Below are 16,851 nucleotides of genomic sequence, written 5' to 3' on the forward strand. Positions count from 1 at the left end.
TGTGTGTGTGTGTGTGTGTGTAGTTTCACATTTTTAACAGTGGGTGGGTACTTTGATGAAATAAAAACAATTTATATGTAATTCATATGTTATTTTATCTTAGTATTGTTTAACTCAATGTTTTCCTTTTTTAACCTTTTAGTAACAAATCCAAAATCTTGGAGAAGCGCCTACGATATTTAAATGACCACTTCACTTACAACTTATATTGTAATATATGCCGATCACTATTTGAGAAGGACAAACTGTTGTTTTCCTTTTTATTATGTACCAATCTTCTTCTGTAAGTTACTTGCTTTTTTAAAAATTTATTTATTTTTTAAAAACCTGCCTGGAAAATGTAATCAATAAAGATGGCTGCTCTGCCTAATTAATGAGTTCACTTATACATTTCTCTACAATAGTATTGGTGTTTTAATGTTAATTTGATTTTTAAAATTTACATCACACAGAAAAGTTTAAAATATTCATGTACAGTTCAATATATTCTTACAGAGCAAAAACCTGTGTAACTACCACCCAAGTCAAGAAATACAGCCTTTTCAGATTGGCTTCTTGCACTTAATAATATGCATTTAAGGTTTTCCTATGTCTTTTCATGGCCTGATAGCTCATTTATTTTTAGTTTTGTCTCACGTATTTTGACACTGTTGTTAGGCACATACACATTAATGATTGTTGTGTCTTTTTGGAAAATTGACCCCTTTATCATTAGTTAATGGCCCTCCTTATCCCTGATAATTTTTCTTGCTCTGAATACTTTGTTTTCTCAATTAATACAGCTACTTCACCTTTCTTTTGATTAGTGTTTGCATGACATATCTCTCTCCATCCCTTTTGTTTTAATCAATCCATGTTTGTATAATTAAAGTGGGCTTCTTGTAGACAAATTATAGTTGGGTCTTATTTTTTGTATCTACTTTGACAGTCTCTGTCTTTTAATTGCTATGTTGAAACCATTGACATTTAAGTGATTATTGATATTAATGGATTAATATCTGTAACATTGTTTACTGTTTTCTATTCATTGTCCTTATTCTTTGTTGTTGTTGTCTTTTTTTCTGGCTTTTCTGGTCTTAATTGAGCATTTTTCATGATTCCACTTTTTCTCCTCTCTTAGCATTTCAATTATATATTTTTTAAAAATTTTTTTTAGCTGAGCCATCCTGCCACCTTTTGGCAGCTCAGCGGCTGCTCAGCTCAGGCAGGGACTCGAACTGCTGTTGCTCAAAGCTCAAACTCTTGAGCGAGCTCTTAACCAACTGAGCCACTTGGCCAGCCCTAAACTTTTTTTAATGGTTGCCTTTGAGTTTGTCATATACATTTACAACTAATCCAAGTCCTCTTTCAAATAACACTATACCACTTCCTGGATAGTGCAAGTACCTTATAACAGTCTTCTTAATTCTTCTTTCCTGTCCTTTATAATATTGATGTTATTCATTTCTTATATCCATATGCTATATTCCATCATGGAATACATTCTTGCTATTATTATTTTGAACAAGCTATTGTCTTTTATATCAATTAACAATAGAAAAAGATTTTACTTTATCTTCTTATTCCTTCTCTAATGCTCTTCCTTTTTTTATGTAAACTACTGTATGACCTATGTAATTTTCCTTCTTTCTGAAAAATTATTTTAATGTATCTTACAAGGCAGGCCCACTGGTGACAAATCCCTCAATTTTTGCTGGAGAAAAATCTTTATTTCTCCTTCACTTTTGAAGGATAATTTAGTTGGATACAGAATTCTAAGTTGGTAGCTTTTTTTTAACATTTTCAATATTTTATTCTACTTTCATCTTGTTTGCACTATCTGAAGAAAAGTCTGTTTTAATTCTTACCCTTGGTCTTCTACAGAGGTAGTTTTTTCCTTTTCTGTCTTCTTTCAAGGTTTCTCTTCATCTTTGATTTTCTTTCTCTTTTATCTTTATGGTGACACTTCTTTTGCTCTTTTAGTAATTAACATAGAAATTACAACATGCATGATCAAAGTACTAGAATCTAATTATATTTGCTACTTTTACCATCTTCCTTGACATGCAAAGATTCAAAACATTTTAATAACCCCATTTACCCCTTCTGTTTGATTTGCCACCTTTGCCATGTATTTCAATATTCTCTAGATTTTAAACTCTACAAGATATATTTTTTCTATACAATAAATCTTCATTTAAAATTACCCACATGTTTACCCTTTTTGTTTTTATTCATTCCTTTCTTCATTTTCAAGTTTCCATAGAGAATTTCTTTTTTCTACTTGAAAAACACTCTTTAGTACTTTGTTTAGTCTTCATTTAGTACTTCATTATGTCTGCTGGTCATGAATTCTCCTAGCTCTCTTTTGTATGAAAACATCTTTATTTTACTTTTATTCCTTAAGGATATTTTTGCTGGGTTTTTTAGAATTTTCTTTCATTGCTTTGAAACTATTCATTGTCTTCTATTTTCTATTGTTTTGAATTGTTCTTTCTATGACAATAAGACACCTGTTATCTTAAGCTATTTCTAAGATTATATTTTTCCTTAGTATTTAGAGGTTATATGCTTAGATGTGTTTTATTTTACTACTCTTAAATTGAAGTATAACTTACTTACCGAAAAATAATCAAAGCCTTAGTGTTAGCTTGATGAATTACCACAGTGAACAAACCCATGCAATTATCATCCAGACTAAGAAATAGAAATTACCAGCATCCCAAAGGTTCCCTCTTTTGCTGTTTTCCAATCTCTGCTAGCCTTTGCCTACACACCAGAGGTAACCACCATACAAACTTCTGATAGTGAGTTGTTTGTGTGTGTGTGTGTATCAGGGAGGGGGAGCTTAATCCTGCTTGGGATTCAAAGAAATTCTTCAATCTGATTGGTGTCAACTGTTTTTGAAAAACTAATAATTTTTTCAAATATTGCTCATTCTTCATTCTCTCTCTCTCCTTTCCAGTTACACTATCTTAGACATTCTTGTGTATTCCCTATGTCTTTTACCCTTTCATCTATATTTTCTATCCCTTTGCTTCTCCAACCTTTGCTCTCCTGGTACATTAATTTTCTCTTCAGGTGTATCTAATCTGCAACTAAATCCATTCATTTAATTTGAAACTTAAATTGTTGTAAAAATAAGCAAATATGTGTATTTTTCCTATTTTCCTTTCTTGCATAAAGGTAAAACATTAAATGCTGTTTTGCACCTTTTTCTGTTAATGTAAGTGGAAATCACTCAATAGAGGTCTCGTTTATTCTTTTTGTTCAGCTTTATTAGGTATAATTGACATCATGGAATTTACCCATGCAAATAGATTATTTTTAGTACATTTATACAATTGTGCAACCATCACCAATATCCAGTTTTAGAACACTTTCATCATCTCAAAAATCTTCCTTGTACCCATTTAGTCAGTTCATGTTCCTATTCCCAGCCCCAGGTAACCACTGATCTGCTTTCTGCCTCTGTAGTTTTCCCTATTCTAGAAATAGTATGAATGAGACAGTATATGGCCCAGAATGTGGTCTATCTTTGTAAGTGTTCTATGCATTCTTGACAAGAATGTGTATTTTGCTGTTCTTAGGTGAAATTTCTATAAATAGCCAGTAGGTCAAGCTGGTCTACATATCTCTATATCCTGATTGATTTTCTGTCTACTTGCTCAATCAGTTATTGAGAGAGTTTTGGAATCTTTAACTACAGAGATGTCTCCTTGCAGTTATATCAATATTGCTTTGTGTTTTGATGCTCTTTTATTAGATGTATAAATGTTTAAGACTGTTATATTCTTTTAATAAATTGACTTGCCTTTTTTTTTATCCCTCGCAATATCCTTTGCTCTGAAATCTACTTTGTATATTATTAGAGCCTCTCCAGCTTTATTTTGAATAGTGCTACTATGTTATATATTTTCCATACTTTTAACTTATTTGTATTTTTATATTTAAACTGTATTTCTATAGATAGTGTGCAGTTAGGTCTTGCTTTTTTTTTTACCCAATCTGATAATCACTAACTTTAATGAAATTGTTTAGCCCATTTGCATTCAATGAGATAATAGAGTTATGTTTAAATCTACCAACTTATCAATACAATTCGTTTTCTGGTTTGGTCATCTGTTCTTTGTTCCATTTTCTCATTTTCTGCTTTTCTTTAAATTGAGTATTTTTTATGATTCAATTTTATTCCTTTGTTGACTTACTTAGTTGATAAATATGAACTTAACAACAATACACTTCTGTCTCTCCCCTCCTAGCCTTGTTTTACTGTTGTCACACATTTTACTTGTATGTGTATTATAAATCTCACAGCACATTGTTATTTGCTCTAAATAGTCAATTATCTTTTAGAGAGACTTAAATAATGAGGAAAAAAGCCTTTTATGTTTACCCACATAGTTACCATTTCTGGAGATCTTTATTCTTTTTATAGATCCAAATTTCCATCTACCTGAAACTTCCTTTAACATTTCTTATAGTGTAGGTCTACTGGTAAAGAACCCTTTTAAGTTTTATACATATAGGGGGGAAAGTCAGTGAATTTTTGTTTCCATATTTTGTATTTTTTATCTCTAGAAATTACATTTGGATATTTTTTATATGGCCTATTCCTTTTTTGATTATCTTTATGTTTTGTTTTAACTTCTTCAGCATGTTTATAATAGCTCTTTTAAATTCTTGTCTGCTTGTTGTATCATCACTATCACTTCTGTGTCTTTTTCTATTGACTGATTTTCCCCCTGCTTATGGATGTTGTGAATTTTACATTGGTAAATGCAGAAGGTTTTTTTTTTTTTTTGGAGTGGGGGGGAGAGCGTTTTTTTGTTTGTTTGTTTGTTTTTGTTTTGTCTTGTTTTTGTATTCCTTTAAAGAGCATTAGACTTTACTTTTGCAGGTGATTAAATTTCTACTGGATTAATTTGATCTTTTCAAGAATTGTTTTTAAGATTTCTTAAGGCAGTTTTAGAATAGACTTTATTCTAAGGCTATATTAACTTCACTACTAAGGTGTTATCCCTCTGATGTCACCACTGATATCCTCTGGTGTTCAATAAAGATTCAACTCTAGTTGGCAAAAACTCACATCTCCAGTCCTGTGTATGCTCTGGTAGCGACTTAGTTTACGGCTCCCCAAATATTATTCACCAGGCCTCCTGGAGTTTTGCCCTACTTACACAGGACTTGGAATTTAGCAATAGGATCAGGAGAGGATACCTATGCAGGTTTCTAGAGCTCCTTTTTCATGCATCTCCCTCCTCTCTGGTACTCGGCCCACAAATTTCAGCCACCTCAGCCCTTTTAAACTCTGATCTCTGTCTCTTCAACTCAGCAATATTGCTGAGCTCTGATTTTGATGACCTCCCTGTGTTGTGACCTGGAACTTTGCTGTTAAGCAGATAGCTAGGGCAATCACAGGGATCACTTATTTATCTCCCTTTTTTTTTTCTTTTAGGGACCACAGTCCTGTACTGGCAATTGTATAATTTCCAAAACAGTTGTTTCATTCATTTTATCCAGTTTCTAATTACTTATAACAGTAGTGGTAGTGAGTCCTAATTATTTTATTCAAGCTATAGGAGCAGAAATTGACTTTATTCAATTTTAACATCAACAATTTACAACAATCCTTATTTTGGGAATACAGGGCAAAGAAAGAGGTTGACCACCAGGAACTTAGGTTTCTTTTAACTGGAGGAGTGAGTCTTAAGAGTGCTGAGACAAACCCTGATCCAACCTGGTTACAGGATAAAAGCTGGGAGGAAATTTGTCGAGCTAGTGAATTCCCTGCCTTCAAAGGACTCAGGTAATTGTTTAAACTTCATGCTTTAGCATTGGATAGTGATGGGTAAATTTGTAATTGAGTGATTTTTAAATGGTTCTATAGCTGTCTTGATTCAACTTCTTGCTCAACAATCTCTCTTAAATATTTTTCCCAATGAAAGAATAATTATTAAGCTTTTTTCCACTAGGACACATTTTTGTGAATATATAAATGAATGGCGGGAAATCTATGACAGTAAAGAGCCACACAATGCTAGATTTCCTGAACCAATGGATCAGAGGCTAAATGAACTGCAAAAAATAATAATTCTTCGGTGCTTGAGACCTGATAAGGTAAAAGACAAATATGTTCCATTTGGAGCCAGATGATTTGCCACTTATGAAGTACTAAGTTTATATTTATTGTTGTTTGGTTCTTTAACTCTTATTTCAGATGCTCAAAAGGATTCATTGAGCTCCTTGGATCTATAGGTTTACAGTTTTCCTCAACTTTGGAAAATTTTGGCTATTATTGTTTTCAAATATTTTTTGCCACTCCACCCATGATTCCAATTAAATTTACATTAGACTGCTTGATATTGTACAATAGGTGACTGACACTCTATTAATTAGTTTTAAATTTTTTATATTACTGTGCTTCAGTTTGGGTAGTTCTATTGCTATTTTTAAGATTGCTGATATCTTCTTTTGTGTCACTTAATCTGTTATTAATCCCAATAATTTTTTTGTTTCAGCTGTTATATATTTCATCTCTACAAAGTTCATTTGTTTTTTTATTAATTTCAGGTGTACAAAACAACATAGTGATTAGACATTTATATACAGCACAAAGTGATAACACCAATAAGCCTGTTACCCATCTGACACCATACATAGTTATTACAATATTGTTGACTTATTGCCTATGCTATATTTTATATCCCCATGACTATTTTTTATATTAGTAGTTGACATTCAATATTGTTTTATGTTAGTTTCAGATGTACACCATATTGGTTAGACATTTTTATAATTTATGAAGTGATCCCCCTGATAAGTTTAGTACCCATTTGACACTATACATAGTTTTTACAATATTATTGACTGTGTTTTCCATGCTGTACTTTACATCCCCATGACTATTTTATAACTACCAATTTGTACTTGTTAATCCCTTCACCTTTTCCACCCAGTCCCCAACCTCCTCCCATACAGTAACCATAAGTTTGTTTTCTGTATCTATGAGTGTTTTTGTTTTGTTTGTTCAATTATTTTGTTCTTTAGATTCCACATATAAGTGAAATCATATGGTAGTTGTCTTTCTCAGTCTGACTTATTTTACTTAGCATAATACCCTCTAGGTCCATGCATGTTGTCACAAATGGTAAGATTTCATTTTTTCTTATGGCAGAGTAATATTCCATTGTATATATGTGCCATAAATTCTTTATCCAATTATCTATTTTTTTGTAATTGGAGAATTGGGGGAGGGGAACAGTGTTGGGGAATTGGGGAGGGGGACCAGCCAAGTTGTTCTTCAGTTTTAGTTGTGGAGGGCGCCATTTGCCATCTGGCTGCCCAACAGCAGCTCGTGGCCTTTAAGCTCGAGGTGCTATGTTACAATCTTAGTTGTGGGTGGGCGTAGCCACCATCCCATGCAGGAGTCAAACCAGCAGCCTTGTTGTTAAGAGTGCATGCTCTATCCACTGAATCATCCTGGGGGTGGGGGTGGGGCAGTTCAGCTCTAAGTGCTGAGTTCAGTCTTAGTTGCGGGCGGGCATAGCCCACCATCGAACAGTCAGTCTTGTTGTTAGGAACATGTGCTCTCACCAGCTGAGCCATCCTGCCAGCTGAGCCATCAGCGTCACTAGCCCATGTGGGAATCAGACCGGTGGCCCTGTTGCTCAGAGCTCGCGCTCTTAAGCTAACTCTTAACCAACTGAGCCACTCAGCTGGCCCAATGCAATTATCTATTTGTGGGCATTTCTGTTGCTTCTATATCTTGGCTATTGTAATCGTGCTGCAGTGAACACAGGGGTGCATACACCTTTCCGAATTACTGTTTTGGATTCTTTGGATAAATACCCAGAAGAGAAATTGGTGAGTCATAAGGTAGTTCTATTTTTAATTTACTGAGGAACCTCCATACTTTTTTCCATAGTGGTTGTACCAATTTGCAATCCTACCAACAGTGCACAAGGGTTCCCTTTTCTCCACATCCTCGCTGTTTGTTGTTTGTTGATTTTTTGATGATGGCCATTCTGACAGATGTGAGGTCATATCTCATTGTGGTTTTTATTTGCATTTCTCTGATGATTAATGACGTTGAGCATATTTTCATATGTCTATTGGCTATTCATATGTCCTTTTTGGAGAAATGTTAATTCAGGCTCTCTGCCCATTTGTTAAAAGAATTGTTTGGGTTTTTTTTGTGTTGAGTTGTATGAGCTCTTTATAAATTTTGTATATTAATCCTTTATCAGATGTATCATTGGTGTATCTGTCCAGTTTTCCTAGCACCATTTATTGAATGGATTGTCTTTACCCTAATGTATGGGGTAATTTGTTATAAATTAAATGACCACATTGGCATGGATTTATTTCTGGGCTCTCTATTCTGTGTTATTTATCAATGTGTCTGTTTTTATGCCAGTGTCATGCTGTTTTGATTTCCATCGCCTTGTAGTATAGTTTGATATCAAGTAGTGTAATACCTCCAGCTTTGTTCTTTCTCAAAATTATTGTGGTTACTCATGGTCTTTTATGGTTCCATATAAATTTTAGGATTATTCTAGTTCTGTATGAAATGCTGTTGATATTTTGATAGGGATTGCACTGAATCTATTTATTGCTTTGAGTAATATGGACATTTTAAATACTACTTCTTCCTATCAATGAGCATGGTATATGCTTCCATTTATTTGTATCTTCTTTAATGTCTCTCCTCATGTCTTATAATTTTCTGAGTACAGGTCTTTTACTTTCTTGGTTAAATTTATTCCTAGCTATTTTTTTAATGCAATTGTAAATGGGATTTTTTTTTAATTTCTCTTTTTGATAGTTTGTTATTGGTGTATAAAAATGCAACCAGTTTCTAAATATTAATTGTGTATTCTGCTGCTGTGCTAAATTCACTTATCAGTTCTAATTGTTTTTGGTGGTATCTTTGGGATTCTCTCTATATAGTATCATGACATCTGTAAATAATGATTATTTGTTGGGAGCTTGTTGGTTACTAATTCAATTTCATTAGTAGTAATCAGTTGGTTCAGATTTTCTGTTTCTTATTGATTCAGCCTTGGAAGAGTGCATGCTTCTAGGAATTTATTCATTTATTCCAGATTTTCAAATTTGTTAGCATATAATTGCTCATACTATTTTCTTAAAATTATTTATATTTCTGTGGTGTCTATTGTCACTTCTCTTTCATTTCTGATTTTATTTATTTGGGTCCTTTTTTCTTGATGAGTCTGGTTAAAGGTTTATCAATTTTGTTAATCTTTCCAAAGAACCAGCTCTTGGTTTCATTGATATTTTGTATTTTTATTTTGTTTTGTTTTTTTAGCCTCTATTTTGTTTATTTCTGCTCTGATCTTTATTTGCTTCCTTCTACTCACTTTGCACTTTGTTTGGTGTTCTTTTTTCAGTTCCCTTAGTTGTAAAGTTAGACTATTTGTTTGAGATTTTCCTTGTTTCTTGAAGTAGGTCTGCATTGCTATGAATTTCCCTCTTAGGACTGCTTTCACTGTATCCCACAAATTTGGGGTTGTTGTGTTTTCATTTTTGTTTGTCTCGAGGTGTCTTTTGATTTCTTCCTTGATCTCACTGTTGGCACATTAATGTTTAGGGCATATTATTTAGTCTCCATGTGTTTGTGTGTTTTTCTTTTTTTGTTGTTTTCTTTGTTTTTTTTTTGTAATTGATTTCTAGTTTCATACCATTGTGGTCAGAGAAGACAGTTTATATGATTTCAATCTTCCTAAATTTATTGAGACATTTTTGTTTTTGTGGCCTAACATGTTTTATCTTGGAAAATGTTCCATGTGCACTTGAAAAGAAAATATATTCTGCTGCTTTGTAGTGACATGCTGTAGAAATGTCAATTAAATCCATCTGGTCTAGTTTGTGTCTTTTACGGCCACTGATTTTTTGTTGATTTTCTGTCTAGAAGAGCTGTCCATTGGTGTCAATGGGTGTTAAAATCTGCTACAAGATTGTATTACATCAGTCTCTCCTTTTATGCTGATCAATATTTGTTTTATATATTTAGGTGCTCCTGTTTTGGGTGCATAGATGTTTACTAAGGTGAAGTCCTCTTGTTGAAATGATCCCTTTATCATTATGTAATGTTCTTCTTTGCTTCTTATTATAAATAGTCTTCATTTTAAAATCTATTTTGTGTGATATAAATATTGCTACTCCAGCGTTTTTTCTTGATTGCCATTTGCATTTTATTCCCTTTACTTTCAGTCTATGTGTGTCTTTCACTCTGAGGTGGGTCTCTTATAGATGGCATATGTATGGGTTTTGTTTTCTTATCCATTAGCTTCCCTCTGTTTTCATTGGAGCATTTAATCGATTTACATTTAAAGTGATTATTGATAGGTACATAGTTGTTGCCATTTTATTTTCATATTTTTAGTCTTCTTTGTTTCTATATTTTCCCTCTTCTTCTTTTCTTTCTTTTTAAATTGGGGAATTGGGGGTTGGGAACAGAGCTGGGGAATTGGGGGAAGGGGAACAGACAAGTTGCTGTACTTTTGTTCTTCAGTCTAGTTGTGGAGGACGTGGCTTCACTGGCCCAAGTTGGCACCATCATTGCGCTCTTCCCGGGTAAGGCAGATCAGTCGCTGGCTTCTGGATGGCCGCTCACGCTGGCTGCTGGCTACACACAGTAGCCCGTGGTAACCCACTGCAGCAGAGGCTGCAGCCTACACTGTCGCCGGCAACTCACAGCAGCCCAGCTCCAGGTTGAGCTGTTGTTCAGCATCTTAGCTGTGGAGGGCAGTGTCACTGGCCCTCATATGTGGGATCCGAACCGGGTCCCTCTGGTGTCCCAAGCCAGCGCTTAACCAATGCTCCACTTGGCCGGCCCCCTCTACTTCTTCTTAAAGAAGTCCCTTTAACATTTCTTGTAATACAGATGGTCATTAACTCCTTTAGGTTTTTTCATGCCTGGGGAGCTCTTTATATCTCCTTCAATTTTAAAACATACCCTTGCTGGGAAAACAGTCTTGGATGTAGGCCCTTGCTTTTTATCACTCTGAATATTTCCGGCCATTCCCTTCAGGCCTGCAAAATTTCTGTTGAGAAATCAGCTGATAGTCTTATGGCAGTACTCTTATAAGTAACTAATTTTCTTTCTCTTGCTGATTTTAGGATTCTCTCTTTGTCTTTAATATTTGCAAAATTAATTATAATGAATCTTAGTGTGGGCCTGTTGGGTTCATTTTTTGGGGAACACTCTGCACTTCCTGGAGTTGTATGTATATTTCCTTTGCCAAGTTAGGGAAGTTGTCATTCATTATTTCTTCAAATATGTTCTAGATTCCATGATCTCTCTCTTCTTGTTCTGGTACCCCTATGATATGAATGTTCATATGCTTGATGTTGTCCCAGAAGTCCCTTAAACTATCGTAAACTTTTGGAATTCCTTCTTCTCATTGCTGTTCTGATTGGATATTTTCTGCTACCTTATCTTCTAAATCACTGATTCAGTCCTCTGCTTCATCTAATGTACTCTTTATTTCAGTTATTGTAGTCTTTATTTCTGATTGGTTCTTTTTTATGTTTTCTATCTCCATGTTTATGTTTCCTATCTGTTAGCTGAAGTTCTCCCTGAGATCACTGAGCATCCTTGTAACCAGTGTTGAGTACTCTACATCTGGTAGATTGCTTCTCTCCGTTCTGTTTAGCTCTTTCCCTGGAGCTTTGTTTTGTTCTTTCATTTGGGACATGTTTCTTTGTCTCCCCATTTTGCTGCCTCCCTGTGTTTGTTTCTATGTAGGTCTGCTATGCCTCACTGTCTTAGTATAGCAGCCCTATGTAGTAGGTGTCCTGTGGGGCCCAGTGGCACAGTCTCCCAGATCACCAGTGCTGGGTGCTCCAGGTATGTCCTTTGTGTGGGTCGCGTGTGCCCTCCTGTTGTACTTGAACCTGGTTGGCGTTTGCATGTCAATGGGACATTGACTCTTGGACAATTGTTGTGAGGACTGGCTATGACTCCAGTTGGGGAGCTGTTGTGCAGGGGCTGATCCTACAGAGCAGGGTTCACTTTAGCAGGGCTCTGGTGCCTGTCCTGTGTGCCCTATGGGTGTGTTGTCCTTGGAGGAGGCCGGGTGATGCTCCGGCTTCGTCCAAATCTGGCCACCGGGCATGCCAGCCCTAGGGTCTCTTGGAAGGGGATCTGCACAGTCCAAGTTCAGCGACAGTCTGTCCCCTGCCCTGGGCCACGTAGCATGAGCCGCAAAGCAATATGCATGTCCCACCACCCACGCTGGGTTTGGGGGCACCTCAGGAGGCCAGCCTGTTGCTAACGCTGGGCTTGGGGCTGTTCATTCAGAGGTACCAGACGTGCCGCAGTCAAGACAGATGCTGCTTGTTTGGGTTTTTGGAAGCTTTGAGAGATTTTAGAAAATTCCACAGCATGAGCTAAGATAGGCCTTTGTATGGAAAAGCCAGTGGAAGCAGCTTGTGTGTGCCAGAAAGTTGGGTGTGGTGGGGTCTGAGGTAATTACCATTGTGGGGTAGACGAAAAGTGATAGCCAGTTTGATGGAGATTCAGATATGGTGGCCACCTGCATCTGCATGCAGGGTGAGGGAAGGCTCAACAAAGAAATAATGGCTTCCACCAGCTCCTCCCTCCAGGAGGAAGCTGCCCCTCCAGCCCTCCCCCTGAGGCTAGACACTTCAGTTCCTCCCCGTATGTTCTTGGTGAGTTTTGAACTGTTGCCCCAGTACTGCAGCTCAGAGCAAGTAAGTTTCTCCCCAGGCCCTTTAAGGGGAGCGCCTGGGACTGCAGCCACCCTCTATCTCACCCAGCCACAATCCCCACTGCTTTTCACAGCCAGAAGTTATAAGGACTTCTCTCCTCGGCACTGGAACCCTGGGCTAGGGACCCTGGTATTGGGCTGGGACCCTTTGCTTTTCTGGGGGGCACCTCTGCAGCCAAGATATCCCTTTGTATTTTTAATAGTCACACACAGGTATGGGACCAGCCCATTCTGTGTCTCTGCCCCTCTTACCAGTCTCAAGGTGGCTTCTTCTGTGTGTCTTTAGTTGTAGGGCTTTGGTTCAGCTCGACTTCACGCAACTCTCAATGATGGTTTTTCTGTAATTTTGATGTGGTCGTGACAGAAGGTGAGCACAGCATTTACCTACTCCTCCATCTTGACCAGGAATCTATCATTGCTTTCTGATTGTCAGATTCAGAATACTTTGATTACGTAAAATAAATTTTATATTTATTTTTCATTTACCATTTTATGGTCAGTTTTGCTTAGATCAGCACTATTCAATAAAAATACGAGACACTAAAATTTTCTAGTATCCATAATGAAAAGTCAAAAGAAACATGTGAAATAACATATATTTTATTTAAGTCAGTACATCCAAAATATTATTTCAACCTCAATCACTATAAAAATCATCATTTCATATATATTATTCTGAATAATTCTGAAATTATTACTGAATATATTTATTATATATCAAAATGCATGTATTTCTATACATATAATATTTTGTATATAGAATATATATTTCTATACACAGAATATTCTATATTAGAATAGTTATCCTATATATAGAATAACTATTCTAATATAGAATAAAAAAAGTATTTTAACTGGCACTCAGTTAGGCTCCACAGATATCTACAGAATACAAGATTATGCAGCTGGTTCTGGTTTTTGTATTTTCCACCATAAAAATGCAACAAAGTTCCCTCCCCCAAAAAACAAATCATTATAAAAAATCCAAAAACATTTTATTATTTTTTATTAAAAAATCAATACAGGATAGTTATAATTTTTCCTCAGAAAAATCTTGTTGGTGGTTTTTTTTCATCTGCGCTTATAAAGTCTTAAACTTGATCCCAGTTTAGAGGTGTCTCATCATCACTCTCCTCATCATCATCACCATTGACTCCCCATTGAAGTCACATTGATAATAATCATTTTATATTATATATAGAATATAGAATATGTAGAATATATGGAATACATAGGTCATATAGAATATATGGAATATATATGATATGATATGATATATATATATCATATATATATATATATATGGAGAGAGAGAGACAGAGAGACAGAGAGAGAGAGAGAGAGAGAGATTGCCAAAAAAAGGTATATACATTTTAAGAAAGGAAAAAACTGCATTAAAATTGTAATAATATATACCGATAACAAACGATGAATACAAGTCATGGGTATGCATTTTTGGGGGCACCCTGGGTATATTTATTTATGGAATGAATAAGCTATTATATGAGTAAAAATAGACCAGCAAAATGTCATACCAAGCCATATCACAATTCTCTTAACATCAGAATAGATACATATTTATGGAGTCACATTTATCTGAATTCAATTGTGAGTAGAAAGTTAAGTATTGCTTATTAAGAAATCACTCTTCATGTCTCTAAACCAACATTTTTGCTTGCACTATTTCTTTGGATGATGCATTTTACAAGTTTGTATTCTGTAAGAGTATTTTATTTAAATTTTGGGGCAGTCGTGAATGTACAATACTCTGGGATTTTATAAAATGGATCTTAATACGTATTTCTGGTAACATTTTTCTCAGTTATGGTGAATTCTATTAACCAATATTGCTATGGAATTCATGTTCTTAAATATTTATTGTCACATGATATTTTAGATTTGAGTAGTGGGGAAATAACATTGCAGTTCATAGAGAAATTAGAACACTAATGAAATTCAAGCTATAAGAGTTTACACATCACCTTGAACAGATTAATGTTAGGCAAAGCATGCATATTCTATTAAAAATATTAAAAGTTATCACAAGAAATTTTTATTTAATATTAAAATATAAAACTTCTTTAATGACTGGGAAGAATCCTCAGAAGTGGAGGGAAAACTCTGTATCAACGTAAACATTTCAGGACAACCAATTTCACTAATTTAAAACAACTTCCAGAGCTAAGGAGCTAAGTAAAGGAGCCATTTTCTTTGAAAATTCTGACTCATCTTGGAAGCATTAAAATTAATAGAACTTATGATTTGAGTTTTACTTATTTGTGAATATGTTTTCAGTAAGTACACATAATTAAAATTGGGGTCTGACAGTCATATATATCTATATCTCTATATATCTATATATCTATATATCTATATATATCTATATCTATATATCTATATATCTGTATATCTATATATATGAGACCATGATGAATACATGTAGAGATTGACATCATTAGTATTTCCATGAGTTTGATTTATAATTTTATAAAATGCACACACCCATGAAATGGGCTAATGTAGAAAAGAAATCTTATTGCAGACCAGTGCGATGCACTATACTCATAAAACATTAGGATTAAAAGTACTAAGGCAACATTTCAGCCCAAAGCCTGAACCTTCTGTATAGAACTCGGTGGCAAAGAAGATGATAAAAGGGGGTTCAGAGGAGGAAATGAGGGTAGGATTGGGCAAGACTTATATTTGCATTTTGCCAGGATCTCAGGGGTTGGTGGTCAGTACTTCATTTCTGAGAGGTAAATCTTTAGCACTGATTGTCATCGTTTTCTCTAGACTTTGCTTCTATCCAGTCTTACTTTCCCCAGTCCTTATCCACTAGAGTTTCTGGTACCTTCTTCCTGGAGGCTCAGATTCTGACCCAGCTCTGGTAATGTTAGGAGGAATACTGTACACCGTAACCACCTGGTTCGTGGAATCTGAATTTAGTTGCGTTGCCAAAGAATTATTTATCATTCTGCCTAAGGAGGGGCGTGAAGGGTTGGACAAGGTCATACAACTTGGTACTTTCCTTAGTTGGCCTGCTTAGTTCTCTGGTTCCCCATTGGTACTTTGATACTCTTTGGACAGACCCCTTTCCTGGAGGTTGATATTATCTTTTAATTGAAATAAAAGACAAGCAGCAACAAAACAACCTTAAACCTGTTTCTCCAAGATTTAACTGTGCTGGTTTTTGGTTGTAACTGTGGTTTCTATAAGATTGTGTTACTAGAATGGGCCTTCAATAATTGATGAAGGCCATATTTAAGAAGGTACAAATGTTGACATCAAAGGGTGAGAAGCAGGTAGTGACTGCTTTAAGAATTGTATAAATTTCTGAGTAAAAAGCTCAAAATTAATAGGTATCATATATTTTGAAGTTAAGACAAAGTTTAAGCATGTTCATAAGAATGAAGTGTGTTTATGGAAATTTTTTACGAAAAGAATTTTAGGTATTTTCAGTGTTTACTTATGTAATCAAAGATTTAAAAATTTTAAGATTATATGATGCTCAACATCGAGAACTTCTAAGAACATTTTTTAAAAAAGGCTAAGGAAGCCTTACAGGAGAGATCAAATACATCAAGACTAAAAATGAAAACCCATCACACTGAAGAAAAGCATCTATGAAGAAAGGAGAATGGGTGTCAGCAATGCTGAGTCCCAGGAGGGAGGATTCTCAGGACACACTCTCAGCTGAAAGGGACTGGCCAGTAGCCGGCTGTCAGGCAATGATTCCCAGATTAGAAATGTTCTCATCTCTGAGTTCCTAAGAAATACTACTCAGCATTATTCAGGAGGATGACTTCTTTGTTCAACTCTTTTGTTTCTGCTCACCTGTTCTCCTAATTGAGGGTTTCCCCTCTATATGTCCCTTGTTCAAACATTAGCGCCCCATCTTCAGGGAAGGCGTTTATATTGAGTCCTAAGACTCATCTGCTCTTTCCCATTGCAGTAACTATTCTCTCCCCAACTTCAAGTCAGGCTGGAGATTCTGGACTTAAGACATGTCTTTGCTGGACCATTCAAAGAGGGTCTTCAAAGGGATGGCACTTATGCCAACGGGGTAAGTTTAGACCCCTTCTAGCACTCAAAGGTTACGTTTAACTCAAAAAAA

General features: G+C 35.4%; 1 protein-coding gene across 1 annotated transcript in view; it reads left to right on the forward strand.

Annotated features, from left to right (window-relative positions):
- The window catches only part of LOC109377589 (dynein heavy chain 7, axonemal-like), a gene marked incomplete at its 5' end in the record, with an annotated part of 115,723 nt that overhangs the window by 50,144 nt on the left and 48,728 nt on the right, over nt 1–16,851 (forward strand). Inside the window, 3 exons of the mRNA XM_019633989.1 lie at nt 143–283; nt 5,630–5,788; nt 5,955–6,099. Coding sequence (XP_019489534.1) covers nt 143–283; nt 5,630–5,788; nt 5,955–6,099 — 445 coding nt within the window. The remainder of the gene's footprint in view (nt 1–142; nt 284–5,629; nt 5,789–5,954; nt 6,100–16,851) is intronic.

Source organism: Hipposideros armiger, unplaced genomic scaffold, assembly GCF_001890085.2.
Source record: "Hipposideros armiger isolate ML-2016 unplaced genomic scaffold, ASM189008v1 scaffold_1465, whole genome shotgun sequence".
Classification (NCBI taxonomy): domain Eukaryota; kingdom Metazoa; phylum Chordata; class Mammalia; order Chiroptera; family Hipposideridae; genus Hipposideros; species Hipposideros armiger.